Below are 17,509 nucleotides of genomic sequence, written 5' to 3'. Positions count from 1 at the left end.
AAACAAGGTAGAACATGCTTAGTACCATCTGCCAAAAATGTATATATATTGTAAATGTGGTTTGTTTGTATGTTACTATACAGTTTATTTATTTACCATAAAAAAGTACACAAACAGAGGTATAAGCTGATCAACAGTGCTCCTAGAAACCTTGGCGGGCTAAGGGTCAATTGGCTTGCTTTTCGGCCTTCGTACGGTCCTCCAAGGGATCATAACCCTTGGCCATTTTTTCCTTAAACTGGTCATAAGTACGCTTGCGGTCGAAATGCTTTACCCATTGACCAGGGCAGGATTGCTCAAATGATTTGCGAAGACTCTGGCAGGGGGTTGGTACCTTTTCCCCACTGGTAGAACTGTGCTTTGGGGCGTACTCCTCTAAACACTTCCAATACTCGTCCCGGTTGTTCCAGCACTTTGTGCGCTCCGCCTTGTCTGGAAAACTCATCTCTCAAGTTGTTTTCCAATGATTATTTGATGGTCTTGTCAATTGAGGCTATAATAGATTTCCGTTCGAAGTTCAACTTGTCAAACGCTTTGAAGTAAAAGGTCCATATCTAATTTAATGTAATAATATATCAGCCAACAAAAACCAACCTCAAATATTACAAAACAAAAATCAGCTGTTCGTTTCGATAACTAGTGTAACAACGTGTGGCAACTCTGCAGGGGCGGATGATTGGGCGCTCAAATTTTATGTTAAGCCTTTACAAAATCTGTGTGTTATTTCGTAGTATAAAGACAAAAAATTTTAAGCCCTTGATCAAATCGTAGACACCGACCCAAAAATGAAGCCGCATTAAAAAGTCAATCTTAACTGCACACGATAATATTTTTTTATTGTTCGCACCGTTTCTGCCGTGCTCTTTATGGCGAATTTAATCAATTCAATATTTTATGGTTAAACAATAACGTAGCTGCAATCGAAAAATTACTTCTAGCATGCCTATTCTTCCAATTATGAGTAAAACTTACAAGTTTGATTGCAAAAGAAAAACAAAACTTAAGAACACAAATGCATTAAGATGGCATTAAACTGTCAGCCGTAACAGTTAATACCGCCAAGGGACACTGCACTGTATAAATATATTTTTTTCATGACACTTGTCGTTAGGTACATAAATACGGATACAAATGCCAACAGAAAAATAAAGAAGAGCCTTTCGATGACCTATGACTTAAATTACATGTTGTCGTTTTAAACAGATAAAGTTAATTACACATGCAAGCCCCATGTTAACGTTTACAGTCTTGGGTCTAGAGTTCTGTCCCAAATTGAATTGTGAAAGCGGATAGATAGTTTCGATATACAACTATATTGCTTTATAGAAAAATTAGGGTTTTCCTAAGGGGCAACCGGGTAAGAAATAATTTTCTTTTAGGCACTTGTGGCTTGGCTTGCTTAGCAAACTGAAAAATTTTTATACTTGATAAAGATTCCAGATTTAATTGGATTGGTAGAGTGGTAATCAAATTGGGGGTATGTGTCAGTACTTCACCCTGCACAAAACATGTACATATATGTGTTATCCATTATATGACAATGTTTTTTTGCTAAATAATTCCTCCTTTACTTTTGGTTTCTAGTAACATTTAGATGCCCATTACAGGTCAATTTAAATGGTCTAATTTTCATGGTTAACGGTAAAATCAAACAAATTACTTTTTACGTATCACGTATTTACGTATTCTGGAGCATGCTCATACAAATTTAAAAAAAGCAGACTACTTCTATTAAAAAAATTTTTTTTCTCTTTTCTTTTTAAATACTTTTTCTCCCTCATTCTTATGACTAGATGGTCTTTTCCGCCATTACAATTCTATTTTATGCCTGGTAATGTCCAAGCCTAATTTAAAGTTTGAAACTTTTACGCTCCAGAAACAAGCAAACCCACAATGTCGGGAAGCAATTTTGATATGCCCTTCTTATTTAGTTTGTTTCGCGCAGGAAGTATAAACTAATTTGGTTTTACAGTTACTAATAATAAAAACATTATTAATAAGGCGTACAAAAATTAATACAATTCAAACAAAATTAAAAAAAAAAACAAACACTATTTGTATATGTAAAAATAGATAAAAAGTTGTTAACCACGAAACATTTGGCAGTCAAAGAAGAAAGGCCCGGACGGGCTTCGATAACGATTCATTGTTTATATCGTTATCGAATATGGGGCTGCTGCGATTTCAGATGTCTGGCTTATCTGGTTGCTGATGGTTTAGGTGGGGATTTATTTGTCGGATGAGACTGTAAAATCTGCAATCATTTCAAGTTTAGGAGGTTTTATCCTACGCCTGTCCAATTTTCTCCGTATTTGTAGACGACAGCGTTCCCGTTTCATTTTCCGGTGCTGTTGTTGCATCCGTGGGCGAGGCATTTGTGCTTGAGGATTGGGAGGCGTACTTGCAGGTTGCTGACAGGCATCGACATCCCACACAGGAGCGATGTTCCACGCGCCAGAATTTTTCTCCGTAGTCAAAGCTAAAGGAAACAACAAAGAGTAAATAAAGTCAACAACAATTTCGAACCCTTAATTCTGATCAATAATGTTTTAAAGGACCGAAAACGAATCCTTTCGATTTTACCTACTATTCAACGAATAATTATTATATTTTAGTAGAAACATTACAATAAAAAAGGAAGCAATGGCTTAAAATTTTGGTCTTTAAAAATTTATTGTAAAATAATTCTCGTTTGACTATCTATCTCTTTGCTTTAAAATCGTTGGATCGACTTACCATATTTCCTCTCCGGCATCGATGTCACGGCAGGAAAAAAAGGCGATCTTAGGGAATCTGTAGTCCTGATGCTCGTAGAAAACACGAACGGGCAAAACATTCGGTTCACACGAGTGGTTAAAAAACCGGGTTACATTTCCATAATAGTTAGCATCGATGCAGTGCCCGTTGTCTAGGTCAAAGTAGTAGCTGTCATCGGTGCGTCGATCTGCCTCCATCGCGGTCAAAATTTCACCCGTATAACTGGCCACAAAAGTGCCTTTGGGCACATTGGCCAGCGCCCGTACTCCCCAGCCCTTCGCCTGATCCTCGCACTCGACAATTTGTAGTGGTGTCCGTGTACCATTCTGGACCACGCGGTTTTTGCAGGAGAGCTATTTAAGGAATAAAACCAGTTTAAGAGTTTAGTAAAAAATGGATTATTTCCGATAACCAAGTCTCTAACCTGATTGCAACCGCAGACGTCGTTGCATTCGAAGATTACCGCAGGATCCTCGTAGTTAAAGTCGGCGGTTAGACGACTTTCTGCCGTGTACCAATTCTGCGAGGAGGCCCCATTGCACTGACACCGATCGCTACTGCAACTATCCAGGCAGGAGCATATGCGCATTTGAGAAACGCGTCGGTCAATCTGCACTGAGTTTTGCTGGATGATGCATTGTGTTACGTAGCGAAAATCCGGCCACATAAGCGAGTCGGCCTCATCCTCATTTTCAGACATTGCCAGTTCGTTGCGAACCACCTGGATTGGTCGTGCCTCCCTGCCATTCGACGCATCTGCACATACCACAAAGGTACGGAGGCCCAAAGGCCTGAAACTACGCATTTGCATATTAAAACCTACAGTGCGACCGCACTCAGACTCCTCATTCGGAATGCAATCAAAGGGCAGCTGTTCCGCCTTGTTCTTAATCATTAGATCGGCTCCATTAGCTATTAACGCAATGCACATGCGGGTGACAGAATGACGGCAAGCAATGTGCCTAAAAATTATATATATGTTATCACTACATCACTCCATTGATTGGTAAATAAACTCACAAAGGCGTGTCGCCCTCCACATTCTGTACATTGCAGTCCGCCCCTGACTGCAGCAGTACTGTAATCGTGTCCAGACCATCATTGTGCAGCGTAGACCAGTGCAGCACGGTATTGTTGTCATTGTCGCATATGTTTGGATCAGCATCCTGGTTAAGCAGGAAGCTAATGAAGGGAAAAATATTAATCAGCTTTAAGAGAACCCCTTGGGGCAGAGAAGCCAACCTAACTATATCCGTGTGCCCCAGCTCTGCTGCCCAGACCATGGCCGTCCAACCGCCTTCATCCTGGGCATCAATGAAACTTAAAAAACTGGTAATATTTCGAGAAGTTCGATAGCTGTCTACAATCAACTGTGTGGCTTCCAAGTTGCCTAACTGGGCAGCAATATGCAGACTGGTCTTACCATCGGGACCCTTTTGAAAGTACAGTTTATAATGATTATAGATCATTTGGAGTGAAGAGGCATAAAAACCTTAATGGCCACATCCGCACCACATTGAAGAAATAGATTCAGCATGTCGCACTTCTCGTTCATCACGGCACACATTAAAGCAGTCCGCAGTTCATAATCCACAATGTTAACGAAATCCGGTGAGCTTGCTCCTTTGCAGAGCAGCAGATATGCCATCTGAAGTGTGCCCGAGTGGGCCACCAAATGCAGGCAGGTGCCATTTAGGTACTCCCGTATAGGAGTCAGCACGTTGAAGTCGGCAGCTGTTCCAAAAGCATTAAGCCTTTATAACGTAAATGCCGAGTGCAAACAAACTTACCCAGAATCTCCGCTACACGCTCCAAGTCATCGTTTTGGACTGCATAGTACATATCCCGCGGCGTAAACTCTGTGGTCACGCGACCACTAGCAGAAACCACATGGCCCCGCAGCACTACATTCATTACGGACTCGGGTATAAGTTGAGCAAAGTTGATCGAATTAAGAGCATGTCCGGAGCTAGAATTGGAGGTGCCCGCCCTGCCACTCTGGGCTCCATTTGTTTTTGAAGCAGGACTTAATGCCGCGCTTAAGGTTACGGCGGTGGATGGTCCCCCATTGTTTCTGGCCGTGGCTCCTGGAGTATTTGCTTTCCCAACTGTTCCAAATTGGGTTAGATGCGAAGAGGTTGTCAACCTAGCGGGTTTTCTGCATGGTTAGTGAAGAATATATTAATACATTTTGAAAATAGATTTGAATTAAATCTAAAACACGCTCAATCTGCAACACTATTTACTCACATCTTGTATTTTTGGGTGCGCAGAAAGACAGGCAGGGACTGACACTTCATGGTCACCGTGGAGGTCCGTTCTGGTGTATCTAATCCGCAGTGGGGGCACTTGAGCACCAACACAGGGCTGCTGAATTTGACGCCCTGATCTTCCTCATCGACGAGTTCCTTCTCGTACGAAGTGTTTAGAATAAATCGCTGGGCACAATCGGGATGAAAGAAGTGCTGCTGCTTGCATAGCACAAATTTTCCCTGAAATATAATTAAAGTATTTGATTGCGGTTCATAATAATAATTCTGTTTTTACCTGTGTACAAAATATGCCACATCCTGCGCAGCAGTTGTGGGATTGTAGGCGCTTTTTGTGCTCGTCGCATAGGATCATATAGCTCACGCGTTGGCTGGGTCTGAGTAGATTGTGAACCTCCGAGGACAGCTCGTTGCAGCAGCCAATTTTTTGTTCGTCGATGTGATCGATGGCACAGCAGTATGATGAGTCCGGGGCATTCCTGGCATAGTACTGGGAAGGCTTCTGACATAGACAAATAAACTTTGCCACTCTGGAGGTGCTGGGCCTCATATCTAAGTCTCTTATCGGGGTAACATCAGCTTGAATAGAAGTGTTCAACGAGTGAAGCTGCTCCGCATCCAGTGCAGAAATTGAAACACTTGCTCGGGCTGCCTCAGTAACTTCACCGGTGGCTCTTGCACATATCCTTCTCTTGAGTTTGGCTGCTTGCACGACTGGATTCCGGAGTGATTTTAAAGTGGCTGTTGTGGGAAGCTCCTTGGTAACACTATTCCTCACTCTCAAAGTAACACTTGGTTTTCCCACTTGCACTCTTGTAGTAGGTAAGAATTCATTGTCCGTATTGGAACTGTCGTTATCCGAAGGCTCATCTCTGTGATTTTTTTGCAGTCCCAAATGCTTTAGGTGCTTTTCCTTTTGTTTGGCCAGTTTTCGTTGCTGTTTTTTGTTCAATTTCCTTTCTTCTGGTGATCGATTCGCATTAATTCGCGATGCCTTGATGTCGCTTAGAAATTGTTCGACGTCCGGACACGGACGTAACTTACTTTTGGCTAGCATTGCTGCGCCATAGTTCTCAATGTCCCGCTGGGACTTTGAAAACAGTCTTTTCTTTATGGCACTTGTGCCTGCAGGATGTCCTGGACCACCTTCGAAGTTGCTCCCGTCGGACTTGTCGCTCTTTTGCCTTGAGGTCGAGGAATTCGACCCATTACCGCCTGTTGTTGGCGTTTCAAAATCCCCATCTACTGCTGCAGCACTCTCCCAGTGGGTCATACGTTCAATGTGCTTCGTTTCGAACTCACAGCGCAGTTCGTCATTTTCTAATATCTTTGGCGTTGGTTTTATTCGTCTTTTTGAACGCTTGGGCAGCTGAAGTTCGGATCCACCAGAGGAATTCGTTTTCTTGTTGCCATTAGCAAACGGTAGCACGCAGGATGTTTCAGATTCTAACTTCACACCGGGCGTTTTTGCCTTCCGCCCTCGCTTTTTGGGTGGGGTCTTCTCATCTAAGACAGCTAGTGGCAAGACCTCAGAAGTTACCTCCGCCAAGGAAAGCTCTGCAGAAGGCTGAGAGGGAAGTGCCTCTGTCTTTACCTCCTCCCAAGGGCTTCCATCGGCATGTAATCGATTGCCCAAACGGACACTACGTCGCATTCTCTTGACATCTCCCAAGGGAGCTTCACCCAATTCCTCCTGCTCTGTTTTTACCACAACAAAGTCGCTTAGTTGCTGCTGATCTATCGGTTCATCCGGGAGTTTCCTTTTGCGTCCTGGTTTCTTCTCCCCTAATGAATCCTCGCAGGGTAAAATAACCTCACTGGTTTCCACCTCGGCATCGGGTCTTATTTTCCTGGCTCGACCCCTTCCTCGCTTCGGAGCAGGAGCCGAGTTTTCCTCAGGCGATAATGTAGTCGATGACGGTTTGTCAAGTTCACTCTTCAACTGCAGTCTGACAATAGCAGTATTATCGTCCAGTGTGAACCTCTCCAGATGGCTACTACAATCCGTATACTGCTCCGACTTTCCGAATTTTTTATTCTCCACCTGAACATGTTCATCAGTAACTGAAGTGGGCGTGTCTGGGGGTCTGGGTGCTCTTCGAGACCGACGCGTTCCACCGGGAGAAACTTGTACCTGCAAAATACAGAGACTCATTGAATGTGCCGACTAAAGAAGTACTCAGAATTTTATTATGTATTATATAATATAGAGACATACTGACTAGAAGTACCAGTCCTCAAAGTGAGCTTTAAATGCCTTCATCGGTTGCCTAGACAACTGTTTCTACCAAACATAAAAGGTCTGTTGACCAAAAGGATGAATGAATGGATGGTTTAACCCTCTTAGAATTGGATGCAATTACTTCAAGCCTTACTTGCATCCAAATTCTGAAATTACGACAAACCATGGGGTATGTACATAATATTAATCGAGAATGGAAATATTCATAAGAATATCTAAATACATAATTCTTTTTATTTTTTTTTACTTCTTTTCTCTTGCTCTTTTGCGAGCGCATGGCATTACCCAGAGACGACTACAATTTTAACAAAAAGTTAACTTCTCCAACATAATAATTATTTAATTTGTATGACATATCAACATATCATTGGGCTAAAGAAGTACAATGTCATACATTATAATATTTATGTACATAAATATGTATGTGTACATCAATCATATGTACGTATGTATTTGATTTGAACTACACGTGAAACACTAGAAAGAAAAGAACTCAACAGTCAAGGGCTAATTCTAAATTAATTAACAAATTGTTAACTTCTCAAACATAATAAGTCTTTAATTTGTATGACCTTTCAAAAAGTAGGAATTATAAAAGAATCCCTAACCTTTTTTATGATTGGGCTGAACAAAAACAATGCCATACACTACAATATTTATGTACATAAATATGTGTACATTATGTACTTGATTTGAACTACACGTGAAACACTAGAAAGAAAAGAACTCAGCAGTCAACGGCTAACTTCTAAATGAATTCAAATATAAAATAAACAGCAAGAATTTCGAAGCTGATACAAACAAACACACACACATATACTTACATTTTTATCAGCTAATGTCGCTGCCCCTGTCGACGTCGCTGCTCGCATTTGGTTGGTTGCGTCAGCAGCGAGTTTAACGCTAGCAGAACTAACAACAAGTGGAGATGCTACTGCTGCCTCAATTCTTGTTTTTGTCCCTGGATCTGCATTTGCATCCGATTTTTGTGTTGCCGCTAGTGTGTCTTCTTCTTTCTCAGCAGCTTTCTTATTTTGCTGCTCAGTTTTAAAGCTTTCGTTTTGCCATCTATCTGTCGACGTCGTTGCAATTTCCGTTGCGTGTTTCTCTGCACGCTCGTTGCTTTCCATCTTTACTGTTATGGATGTTGCTTTGCCATTCTGCTTTTCTTCCTTTTCGGAGTATTGTTTTGCGACATCTTGATCGTACTCCATTTCCTTCCTACCTTCTTCCTCTTTTTCGCTTTTTGTATGTTGTTCGACTTTTTCTGCATTCTGCGCTTCTTCTTCTTCCAGCTTGACAGCGGCCGCATCGACAACATCTGCCAAAAGTGCTTTGATGTCTTCGATTTCCTCTTGATTCCTTGCCTCCTTGCGCTCCTCCTCCTTGTCCTTGTGTTTCTTTTCTTTACTAGCGAACTGGTTATTGGCCAAATTACGCCACTTGAGGGTTTTGTCTTCCGCCAAATTCATATTAAGCAAAGTACCACCCTCCGCTGTTGAAGTAGCACAGTCGCTATTGAATGTACTAGACATGCTGTTCATCAGCTCAACAAAGTCCGTCATCTTGCCTTAATTGTCACTATTTGCTTACTTGGCGTATTAGTTTCTTCGATTTACGATTTCACAGTCAATATTCCATCGTAAGGCAAATAAAAACAAAATTTCGGTTTCAGAACCCTATTTTTCCCGATAAGATTCGTGCATCGGTCGTGCAAGCAGCAGCCTTTGTTGTTGCTTTGCTGTTCTGAATTTACAACTATTTTGACACCGATTTCTTGTAGTATAAATGAGCAAACATAAGAAAAAAAAATTCAATCTTTAAAACTTAGACATTAAAATCTGGTTTATCTGCTTTTTATTATGGTCCTTCTTTTTCTTCGTTCTGCCGGCAGCGAAGTCGACTGCGTTTCTTGGTGGGCACAGCTAAATTTGTTGTACTTTTTGTAAGAAATGCAAAATTTGTTACTATATTACTTATAGGTTTTCCAACTTTTCCGTTTTTTAATTTCCCTTAAGAAGCACAAAATGTTTGCAGAAATCGCTGCTTTGCTGATTAGCTCACATGCTGTCAAATATTACACTCTCCTTCTCACATCGCTTCATCACCAAGATTGTTGTTCTTGTTGCTACTCTGCCGACGTCGCTGCTACTGCGTTTTTGTTGGTGTTGCAGTCACTGTTTTGAGATTTTGGAATTGGTAAGCTGCAAATTTTTAACGAAATTCTGCAACGAATTTACAAATGCTTGTAGTTTTCGTGGCTTTTTCTTCACAAAGCCAACCAGTTCAATAACATTGTTTTAGAAAAATATAAGAAAAGCACACGAACACACATACAGAACTACGTTTTCGACGCACGCACACGCACGCACTCCGCGCTGAAAACTGTTATCCGCAAAGAACAGCAACAACACAACAACTAGAGCTGGCATGGCACAAAAATCGATGTTTATCGGAGATGGCAACGCTGCTGGGAGAGTGTAATCGCTAAATGAAAATAGGGTGACACGGTTCCCAATTTAGCTAACGCTAATTTGATGGGGCAGCACTGGCAGAGGCGTGAAAACAATTGTTATTAACGCATCTCTTTATTTTTTTTCTTAATATATAATCATTCTAGGCATTGTGTTTATTAAAGCTTATCAAGTTACACCAAGCCACATATACATACAGACGGCATAGGACGAGGGGAATCCCACGTAGAATGTAAGAAAAATGCGCATGCGCGGACGAAGATTGCTTCCGATTATCCTGTCGCTATTTTTGATCGTCCTACTGAGTCTTTGTTACTTTTCGAATCACTTGAGGGATTTAAGGCAGTCCCGCGAAAACGGTTTCTTGCTGCACCTACCACTCGAAACGAAGAGGAATCCAGGTAACCCTTATACTCCGTTAAGTAATTCTCTTCTGAATCTCACGGACTTCCAATACTTGCTGGCCAGTAATGTGTGTCGAAAGGCGAAAAGAGAACTCTTAGGTAAGTTCTTCGCTTTAATCAACCATTGTAAGGAATACTAAACCATTTTTGTAATTCCCGATTAGCCGTTTTAATAGTCACTTCGTATGCGGGGCACGATGCCTTGCGATCAGCTCACCGACAGGCAATTCCCCAAAGCAAACTGGAAGAGATGGGCCTGCGAAGAGTTTTTCTCTTGGCAGCACTGCCTTCAAGAGAGCTTTTTATAAGCCAGGATCAACTGGCCAGCGAACAGAAGCGTTTCGGGGACCTTCTCCAGGGGAATTTTATCGAGGACTATCGCAATCTGAGCTACAAACACGTAATGGGATTAAAGTGGGTCTCTGAGGAGTGCAAAAAGCAGGCCAAGTTTATCATTAAACTGGATGATGACATCATTTACGATGTGTTTCATCTGCGCAGGTACTTAGAGACCCTCGAGGTGCGACAACCTGGACTGGCCACATCAAGTACTTTGTTATCAGGCTATGTACTGGATGCCAAGCCCCCCATTCGGCTGCGAGCCAATAAGTGGTACGTTAGCAAGAAGGAGTATCCACATGCTTTATATCCCGCCTATTTGTCGGGCTGGCTTTACGTGACCAACGTGCCAACAGCCGAAAGGATTGTGGCGGAGGCGGAGAGGATGCCATTTTTTTGGATCGATGACACCTGGTTGACTGGAGTAGTAAGGACTCGTTTAGGTATTCCCCTTGAGCGTCACAACGACTGGTTTTCTGCCAATGCAGAGTTCATCGACTGCTGTGTGCGAGATCTCAAGAAGCACAACTACGAGTGCGAGTACTCCATGGGACCCAATGGCGGCGACGACCGACTACTGGTGGAATTTCTGCATAACGTTGAGAAGTGCTACTTTGATGAATGCGTCAAACGGCCGGTTGGTAAGTCGCTCAAAGAGACCTGTTTAGCGGCGGCCAAATCTCGACCCCCTAAACATGGTTTTGCTGAAATAAAAGCATTGCGACTCAGGTGACATTCAAGGACAAATGGCTTTTCATCCTTTAGAAACTAATCGATAATGAAGAATATATTGCAAAGAGGATATGACTCCGGTACTCATCCTTGCATATATATATATGCATTACAATAAATGTTTTCCCAGAAATCGACTTTAACTTTAACACCAGTTTTTTAATTATATATAATTTCGGTTGCCATAGTAACAGTCGGAAAATTAAATGAAAAATAATAGGACATAAAATCATACTTTCGTTCTTTTTTTAATCATTAATTTTGAAAATAAAACTGTTCTGCCAGTGTTTTTTTTTTTTTTGACTGCATTTATACGAAATAAATAAAATAAGATATAAAACCAGAACAAGACAAAACGATTTGGTTGTTTTTATATTGTTTTGATTTTTTTTAACCAGAATATTAGTTGAAAAGAAATGAATTCCGCAAAATATAGTCGTCAAATTACGGAATGTCTTCTCTTCTGGACCCTAATAAAATACCAAATCCATTTACAATAACAGCTGAAAATTAGTAGTAGCTTTGATAAAAGTTTCAGAAGTGAAATTATATATTACGACAGGCACTTAGTTCTAAAGGCTAAAAAATTTTCTTTAAATTTCTGAATAATTTTCATCTGTGTAGCAAATTTAGAAGAAAAATGCAAATAAAATTTAATTTCCACTTTTTAATATATTCCGATAGGAAATTTTGTTACGAATTCAACGAGGTATTGCATTCCACTTTTGGAGAACTATTTTTATTGCGAAAAATGGCCGCGTTCCGCGACTATCAGCTGTTACTCAGCTAGTGTGAATGTGAACGTGACATTTCATCATTATTCTGGGATATCGATAGATATTGGGGAATAAGCTAAGAACATTTGCGAAAAAATTTAATATCCATTTCTGAATACAGGTCGATAGGGAATTTTGTTACAAATTCGACGAGGTATCGCATTTCACTGTTGGACACCAATTTTTTATGCTATTGAGAAAATACAGATTCTTTTTTACTGAAAAAAATTGCCAAAAATCGAATATTTACAAACGGGGTTTTCTCCATAACTTGGCCAAAACAGATATTACCGCTAAAGTGAAAACTGTTTGTACTGCCAATAAACATAGCTAACTATCCCTATCACTATTTTTATTATTATCAAAAATAAAAATTTTAACAAATTTTCGCATTTTTGATAAGGGAGAAATGAGAAAATTCACTGAAAAATTTATTTTTGAAAATCAACTTAAAAGTGATAAGGGTAGTTAACTTTGGTAATTAGCGTCACAAAACCGTTTGCTGTTCAGCTTTATGACCTTTTTTTTAGCAAAGTTGTGATGAAATAACTGTTAGTAAATATCGGATTTCTTAGTAATTCACTTTTCTTTATTTTCCGTCATGACCCTATATAAAATTGTGGAAATTTACTCCGCCCAATCCGCCACTCCCTTCGAGGACGCCTACGTTATGCAGGACTTAGAGGACACTCTGATTCGCCATCATCCAAGAGGACGACGAGGACGACAAGGACGACAAGGATATCCCCCAAATACCCGCTTATTGTGGCTAGCGAATAACTGACCACAGTGATTGTAGCATAGCGCGTAGAAGAAAAATAAAAAATACATGAATTTTCAATTGGAAATAAACTTTTATTGGGAAAATTGGGTGAAGTTTCGATTTTAGCCGGAATTTGATTTTCAGTGGCCACCTGCTACCGATTATGGTCGCCTGGTACCATAAATCCATAAGTTTGCCAAAAACATTGGATTTGTAGGCAAATTTAATGATTTTTCAATTAAATTTACCAGGCGAACCTGTTACTGATTATGATCACTTGGTACCAAAAATCCAAAAATCTAACAAATTCGGCACAAAAACGCGTATTTTGTAATGCAAATTGTTTGATTTTTCGGTTTAAATTACCAGGCGAACAGGAATTCCAGAAGGTGACCAACGATCAGTTGGTTTTCAGTATACACCTGTTACTGATTATGATCACTTGGTACCAAAAATCCAAAAATCTAACAAATTCGGCACAAAAACGCGTATTTTGTAATGCAAATTGTTTGATTTTTCGGTTTAAATTACCAGGCGAACAGGAATTCCAGAAGGTGACCAACGATCAGTTGGTTTTCAGTATACACCTGTTACTGATTATGATCACTTGGTACCAAAAATCCAAAAATCTAACAAATTCGGCACAAAAACGCGTATTTTGTAATGCAAATTGTTTGATTTTTCGGTTTAAATTACCAGGCGAACAGGAATTCCAGAAGGTGACCAACGATCAGTTGGTTTTCAGTATACACCTGTTACTGATTATGATCACTTGGTACCAAAAATCCAAAAATCTAACAAATTCGGCACAAAAACGCGTATTTTGTAATGCAATTTGTTTGATTTTTCGGTTTAAATTACCAGGCGAACAGGAATTCCAGAAGGTGACCAACGATCAGTTGGTTTTCAGTATACACCTGTTACTGATTATGATCACTTGGTACCAAAAATCCAAAAATCTAACAAATTCGGCACAAAAACGCGTATTTTGTAATGCAAATTGTTTGATTTTTCGGTTTAAATTACCAGGCGAACAGGAATTCCAGAAGGTGACCAACGATCAGTTGGTTTTCAGTATGCACCTGTTACTGATTATGATCACTTGGTACCAAAAATCCAAAAATCTAACAAATTCGGCACAAAAACGCGTATTTTGTAATGCAAATTGTTTGATTTTTCGGTTTAAATTACCAGGCGAACAGGAATTCCAGAAGGTGACCAACGATCAGTTGGTTTTCAGTATACACCTGTTACTGATTATGATCACTTGGTACCAAAAATCCAAAAATCTAACAAATTCGGCACAAAAACGCGTATTTTGTAATGCAAATTGTTTGATTTTTCGGTTTAAATTACCAGGCGAACAGGAATTCCAGAAGGTGACCAACGATCAGTTGGTTTTCAGTATACACCTGTTACTGATTATGATCACTTGGTACCAAAAATCCAAAAATCTAACAAATTCGGCACAAAAACGCGTATTTTGTAATGCAAATTGTTTGATTTTTCGGTTTAAATTACCAGGCGAACAGGAATTCCAGAAGGTGACCAACGATCAGTTGGTTTTCAGTATACACCTGTTACTGATTATGATCACTTGGTACCAAAAATCCAAAAATCTAACAAATTCGGCACAAAAACGAGTATTTTGTAATGCAAATTGTTTGATTTTTCGGTTTAAATTACAAGGCGAACAGGAATTCCAGAAGGTGACCAACGATCAGTTGGTTTTCAGTATACACCTGTTACTGATTATGATCACTTGGTACCAAAAATCCAAAAATCTAACAAATTCGGCACAAAAACGCGTATTTTGTAATGCAAATTGTTTGATTTTTCGGTTTAAATTACAAGGCGAACTGAAATTCCAGAAGGTGACCAACGATCAGTTGGTTTTCAGTATACACCTGTTACTGATTATGATCACTTGGTACCATCATTAAAATTTGCGAAAAATGGCAAAAAAATAGAATTTCCGTTTCCGAACACAGGTCGATAGGGAATTTTATTACGAATTCAACGAGGTATGGCATTTCACTTTTGGACAACTATTTTTAATTGTATTGAGAAAATACAGCTTCTTTTTTACAAAAAATAAACAAAATATAAATTGCCAAAAATCTAATATTTACAAACGGGGTTTTCTCCATAACTTGGCCAAAAAAGATATCACCGCTAAAATGAAGACTGTTTTGTGCTGCCAATAAACATAGATAACTATCCCTATCACTATTTTTATTATAATCAAAAATAAAATTTTTAACAAATTTTCGCATTTTTGATAAGGGGTACGTACCATCATTAAAATTTGCGAAAAATGGCAAAAAATTTTAATTTCCATTTTTGAATACAGGTCGATAGGGAATTTTGTTACGAATTCAACGAGGTAGGGCATTTCACTTTTGGACAACTATTCTTAATGCTATTAAGAAAATACAGATTCTTTTTTACTACAAAATAAACGGAAAAAAATTTGCCAAAAATCGGATATTTGAAAACGGGGTTTTCTCCATAACTTGGCCAAAAAAGATATCACCGCTAAAATGAAGACTGTTTTGTGCTGCCAATAAACATAGATAACTATCCCTATCACTATTTTTATTATAATCAAAAATAAAATTTTTAACAAATTTTCGCATTTTTGATAAGGGGTACGTACCATCATTAAAATTTGCGAAAAATGGCAAAAAATTTTAATTTCCATTTTTGAATACAGGTCGATAGGGAATTTTGTTACGAATTCAACGAGGTAGGGCATTTCACTTTTGGACAACTATTCTTAATGCTATTAAGAAAATACAGATTCTTTTTTACTACAAAATAAACGGAAAAAAATTTGCCAAAAATCGGATATTTGAAAACGGGGTTTTCTCCATAACTTGGCCAAAAAAGATATTACCGCTAAAATGAAGACTGATTTGTACTGCCAATAAACATAGCTAACTATCCATATCACTATTTTTATTATTATCAAAAATAAAAATTTTAACACATTTTCGCATTTTTGATAAGGGGTACCATCATTAAAATTTGCGAAAAAGGGCAAAAATTTTAATTTCCATTTTTGAATACAGGTCGATAGGGAATTTTGTTACGAATTCAACGAGGTAGGGCATTTCACTTTTGGACAACTATTCTTAATGCTATTGAGAAAATACATATTCTTTTTTACTAAAAATAAACGGAAAAAAATTTGCCAAAAATCGGATATTTCTCCATAACTTGGCCAAAAAAGATATTACCGCTAAAATGAAGACTGATTTGTACTGCCAATAAACATAGCTAACTATCCCTATCACTATTTTTATAATTATCAAAAATAAAAATTTTAACACATTTTCGCATTTTTGATAAGGGGTACCATCATTAAAATTTGCGAAAAAGGGCAAAAATTTTAATTTCCAGTTTTGAATACAGGTCGATAGGGAATTTTGTTACGAATTCAACGAGGTAGGGCATTTAACTTTTGGACAACTATTCTTAATGCTATTAAGAAAATACAGATTCTTTTTTACTAAAAATAAACGGAAAAAAATTTGCCAAAAATCGGATATTTGAAAACGGGGTTTTCTCCATAACTTGGCCAAAAAAGATATTACCGCTAAAATGAAGACTGATTTGTACTGCCAATAAACATAGCTAACTATCCATATCACTATTTTTATTATTATCAAAAATAAAAATTTTAACACATTTTCGCATTTTTGATAAGGGGTACCATCATTAAAATTTGCGAAAAATAGCAAAAATCCAAAAATCTAACAAATACGGCACAAAAACGCGTATTTTGTAATGCAAATTGTTTGATTTTTCGGTTTAAATTACCAGGCGAACTGAAATTCCAGAAGGTGACCAACGATCAGTTGGTTTTCAGTATACACCTGTTACTGATTATGATCACTTGGTACCAAAAATCCAAAAATCTAACAAATTCGGCACAAAAACGCGTATTTTGTAATGCAAATTGTTTGATTTTTCGGTTTAAATTACCAGGCGAACAGGAATTCCAGAAGGTGACCAACGATCAGTTGGTTTTCAGTATACACCTGTTACTGATTATGATCACTTGGTACCATCATTAAAATTTGCGAAAAATGGCAAAAAAATAGAATTTCCGTTTCCGAACACAGGTCGATAGGGAATTTTATTACGAATTCAACGAGGTATGGCATTTCACTTTTGGACAACTATTTTTAATTGTATTGAGAAAATACAGCTTTTTTTTTTACAAAAAATAAACAAAATATAAATTGCCAAAAATCTGATATTTACAAACGGGGTTTTCTCCATAACTTGGCCAAAAAAGATATCACCGCTAAAATGAAGACTGTTTTGTGCTGCCAATAAACATAGATAACTATCCCTATCACTATTTTTATTATAATCAAAAATAAAATTTTTAACAAATTTTCGCATTTTTGATAAGGGGTACGTACCATCATTAAAATTTGCGAAAAAGGGCAACAATTTTAATTTCCAGTTTTGAATACAGGTCGATAGGGAATTTTGTTACGAATTCAACGAGGTAGGGCATTTAACTTTTGGACAACTATTCTTAATGCTATTAAGAAAATACAGATTCTTTTTTACTAAAAATAAACGGAAAAAAATTTGCCAAAAATCGGATATTTGAAAACGGGGTTTTCTCCATAACTTGGCCAAAAAAGATATTACCGCTAAAATGAAGACTGATTTGTACTGCCAATAAACATAGCTAACTATCCCTATCACTATTTTTATTATTATCAAAAA

At 38.5% G+C, this 17,509-nt stretch overlaps 2 protein-coding genes across 7 annotated transcripts; one reads left to right on the top strand and one right to left on the bottom strand.

The window, feature by feature from the left end:
- Window positions 1-55: 55 nt before the first annotated feature.
- LOC6724756 (histone-lysine N-methyltransferase EHMT2) lies at window positions 56-9,716 on the bottom strand. 3 transcript variants are annotated; one of them, XR_006542129.1, is made up of 11 exons: window positions 9,607-9,691; window positions 8,094-9,045; window positions 5,305-7,161; window positions 5,008-5,249; window positions 4,548-4,915; window positions 4,250-4,491; window positions 3,778-4,190; window positions 3,182-3,719; window positions 2,737-3,110; window positions 595-2,479; window positions 56-532 (listed from the first exon to the last, which is right to left on the bottom strand). XR_006542129.1 is itself a non-coding variant. In XM_016173236.3 (11 exons), the coding sequence occupies exons 1-11, from the start codon at window positions 9,699-9,701 to the stop codon at window positions 2,287-2,289; spliced, it is 4,953 nt and encodes a 1,650-aa protein (XP_016037494.2). In that variant the 5' UTR covers window positions 9,702-9,716; the 3' UTR covers window positions 816-2,286. The 3 variants fall into 3 exon arrangements, 2 of the variants coding, with proteins under 2 accessions (XP_016037494.2, XP_044779717.1); XM_016173236.3 differs by lacking the exon at window positions 56-532 and having other exon boundaries at window positions 816-2,479; window positions 3,778-3,939; window positions 4,000-4,190; window positions 8,094-8,784; window positions 9,607-9,716; XM_044923782.1 differs by lacking the exon at window positions 56-532 and having other exon boundaries at window positions 816-2,479; window positions 3,778-3,939; window positions 4,000-4,190.
- Window positions 9,717-9,772: 56 nt separating this feature from the next.
- LOC6724753 (beta-1,3-galactosyltransferase brn) lies at window positions 9,773-11,367 on the top strand. 4 transcript variants are annotated; one of them, XM_016173211.3, is made up of 3 exons: window positions 9,773-10,246; window positions 10,312-10,561; window positions 10,649-11,367. In XM_016173211.3, exons 1-3 carry the CDS (start codon window positions 9,985-9,987, stop codon window positions 11,217-11,219), a joined length of 1,083 nt encoding a protein of 360 aa, XP_016037488.1. In that variant the 5' UTR covers window positions 9,773-9,984; the 3' UTR covers window positions 11,220-11,367. The 4 variants fall into 4 exon arrangements, with proteins under 4 accessions (XP_016037488.1, XP_016037489.2, XP_016037493.1 ...); XM_016173212.3 differs by having other exon boundaries at window positions 9,774-9,975; window positions 10,086-10,246; window positions 10,312-11,367; XM_016173216.3 differs by having other exon boundaries at window positions 9,774-9,975; window positions 10,077-10,246; window positions 10,312-11,367.
- Window positions 11,368-17,509: the final 6,142 nt, after the last annotated feature.

This window comes from Drosophila simulans, chromosome X (assembly GCF_016746395.2).
Source record: "Drosophila simulans strain w501 chromosome X, Prin_Dsim_3.1, whole genome shotgun sequence".
Classification (NCBI taxonomy): domain Eukaryota; kingdom Metazoa; phylum Arthropoda; class Insecta; order Diptera; family Drosophilidae; genus Drosophila; species Drosophila simulans.
This window is presented reverse-complemented; position numbering and strand designations above follow the sequence as displayed.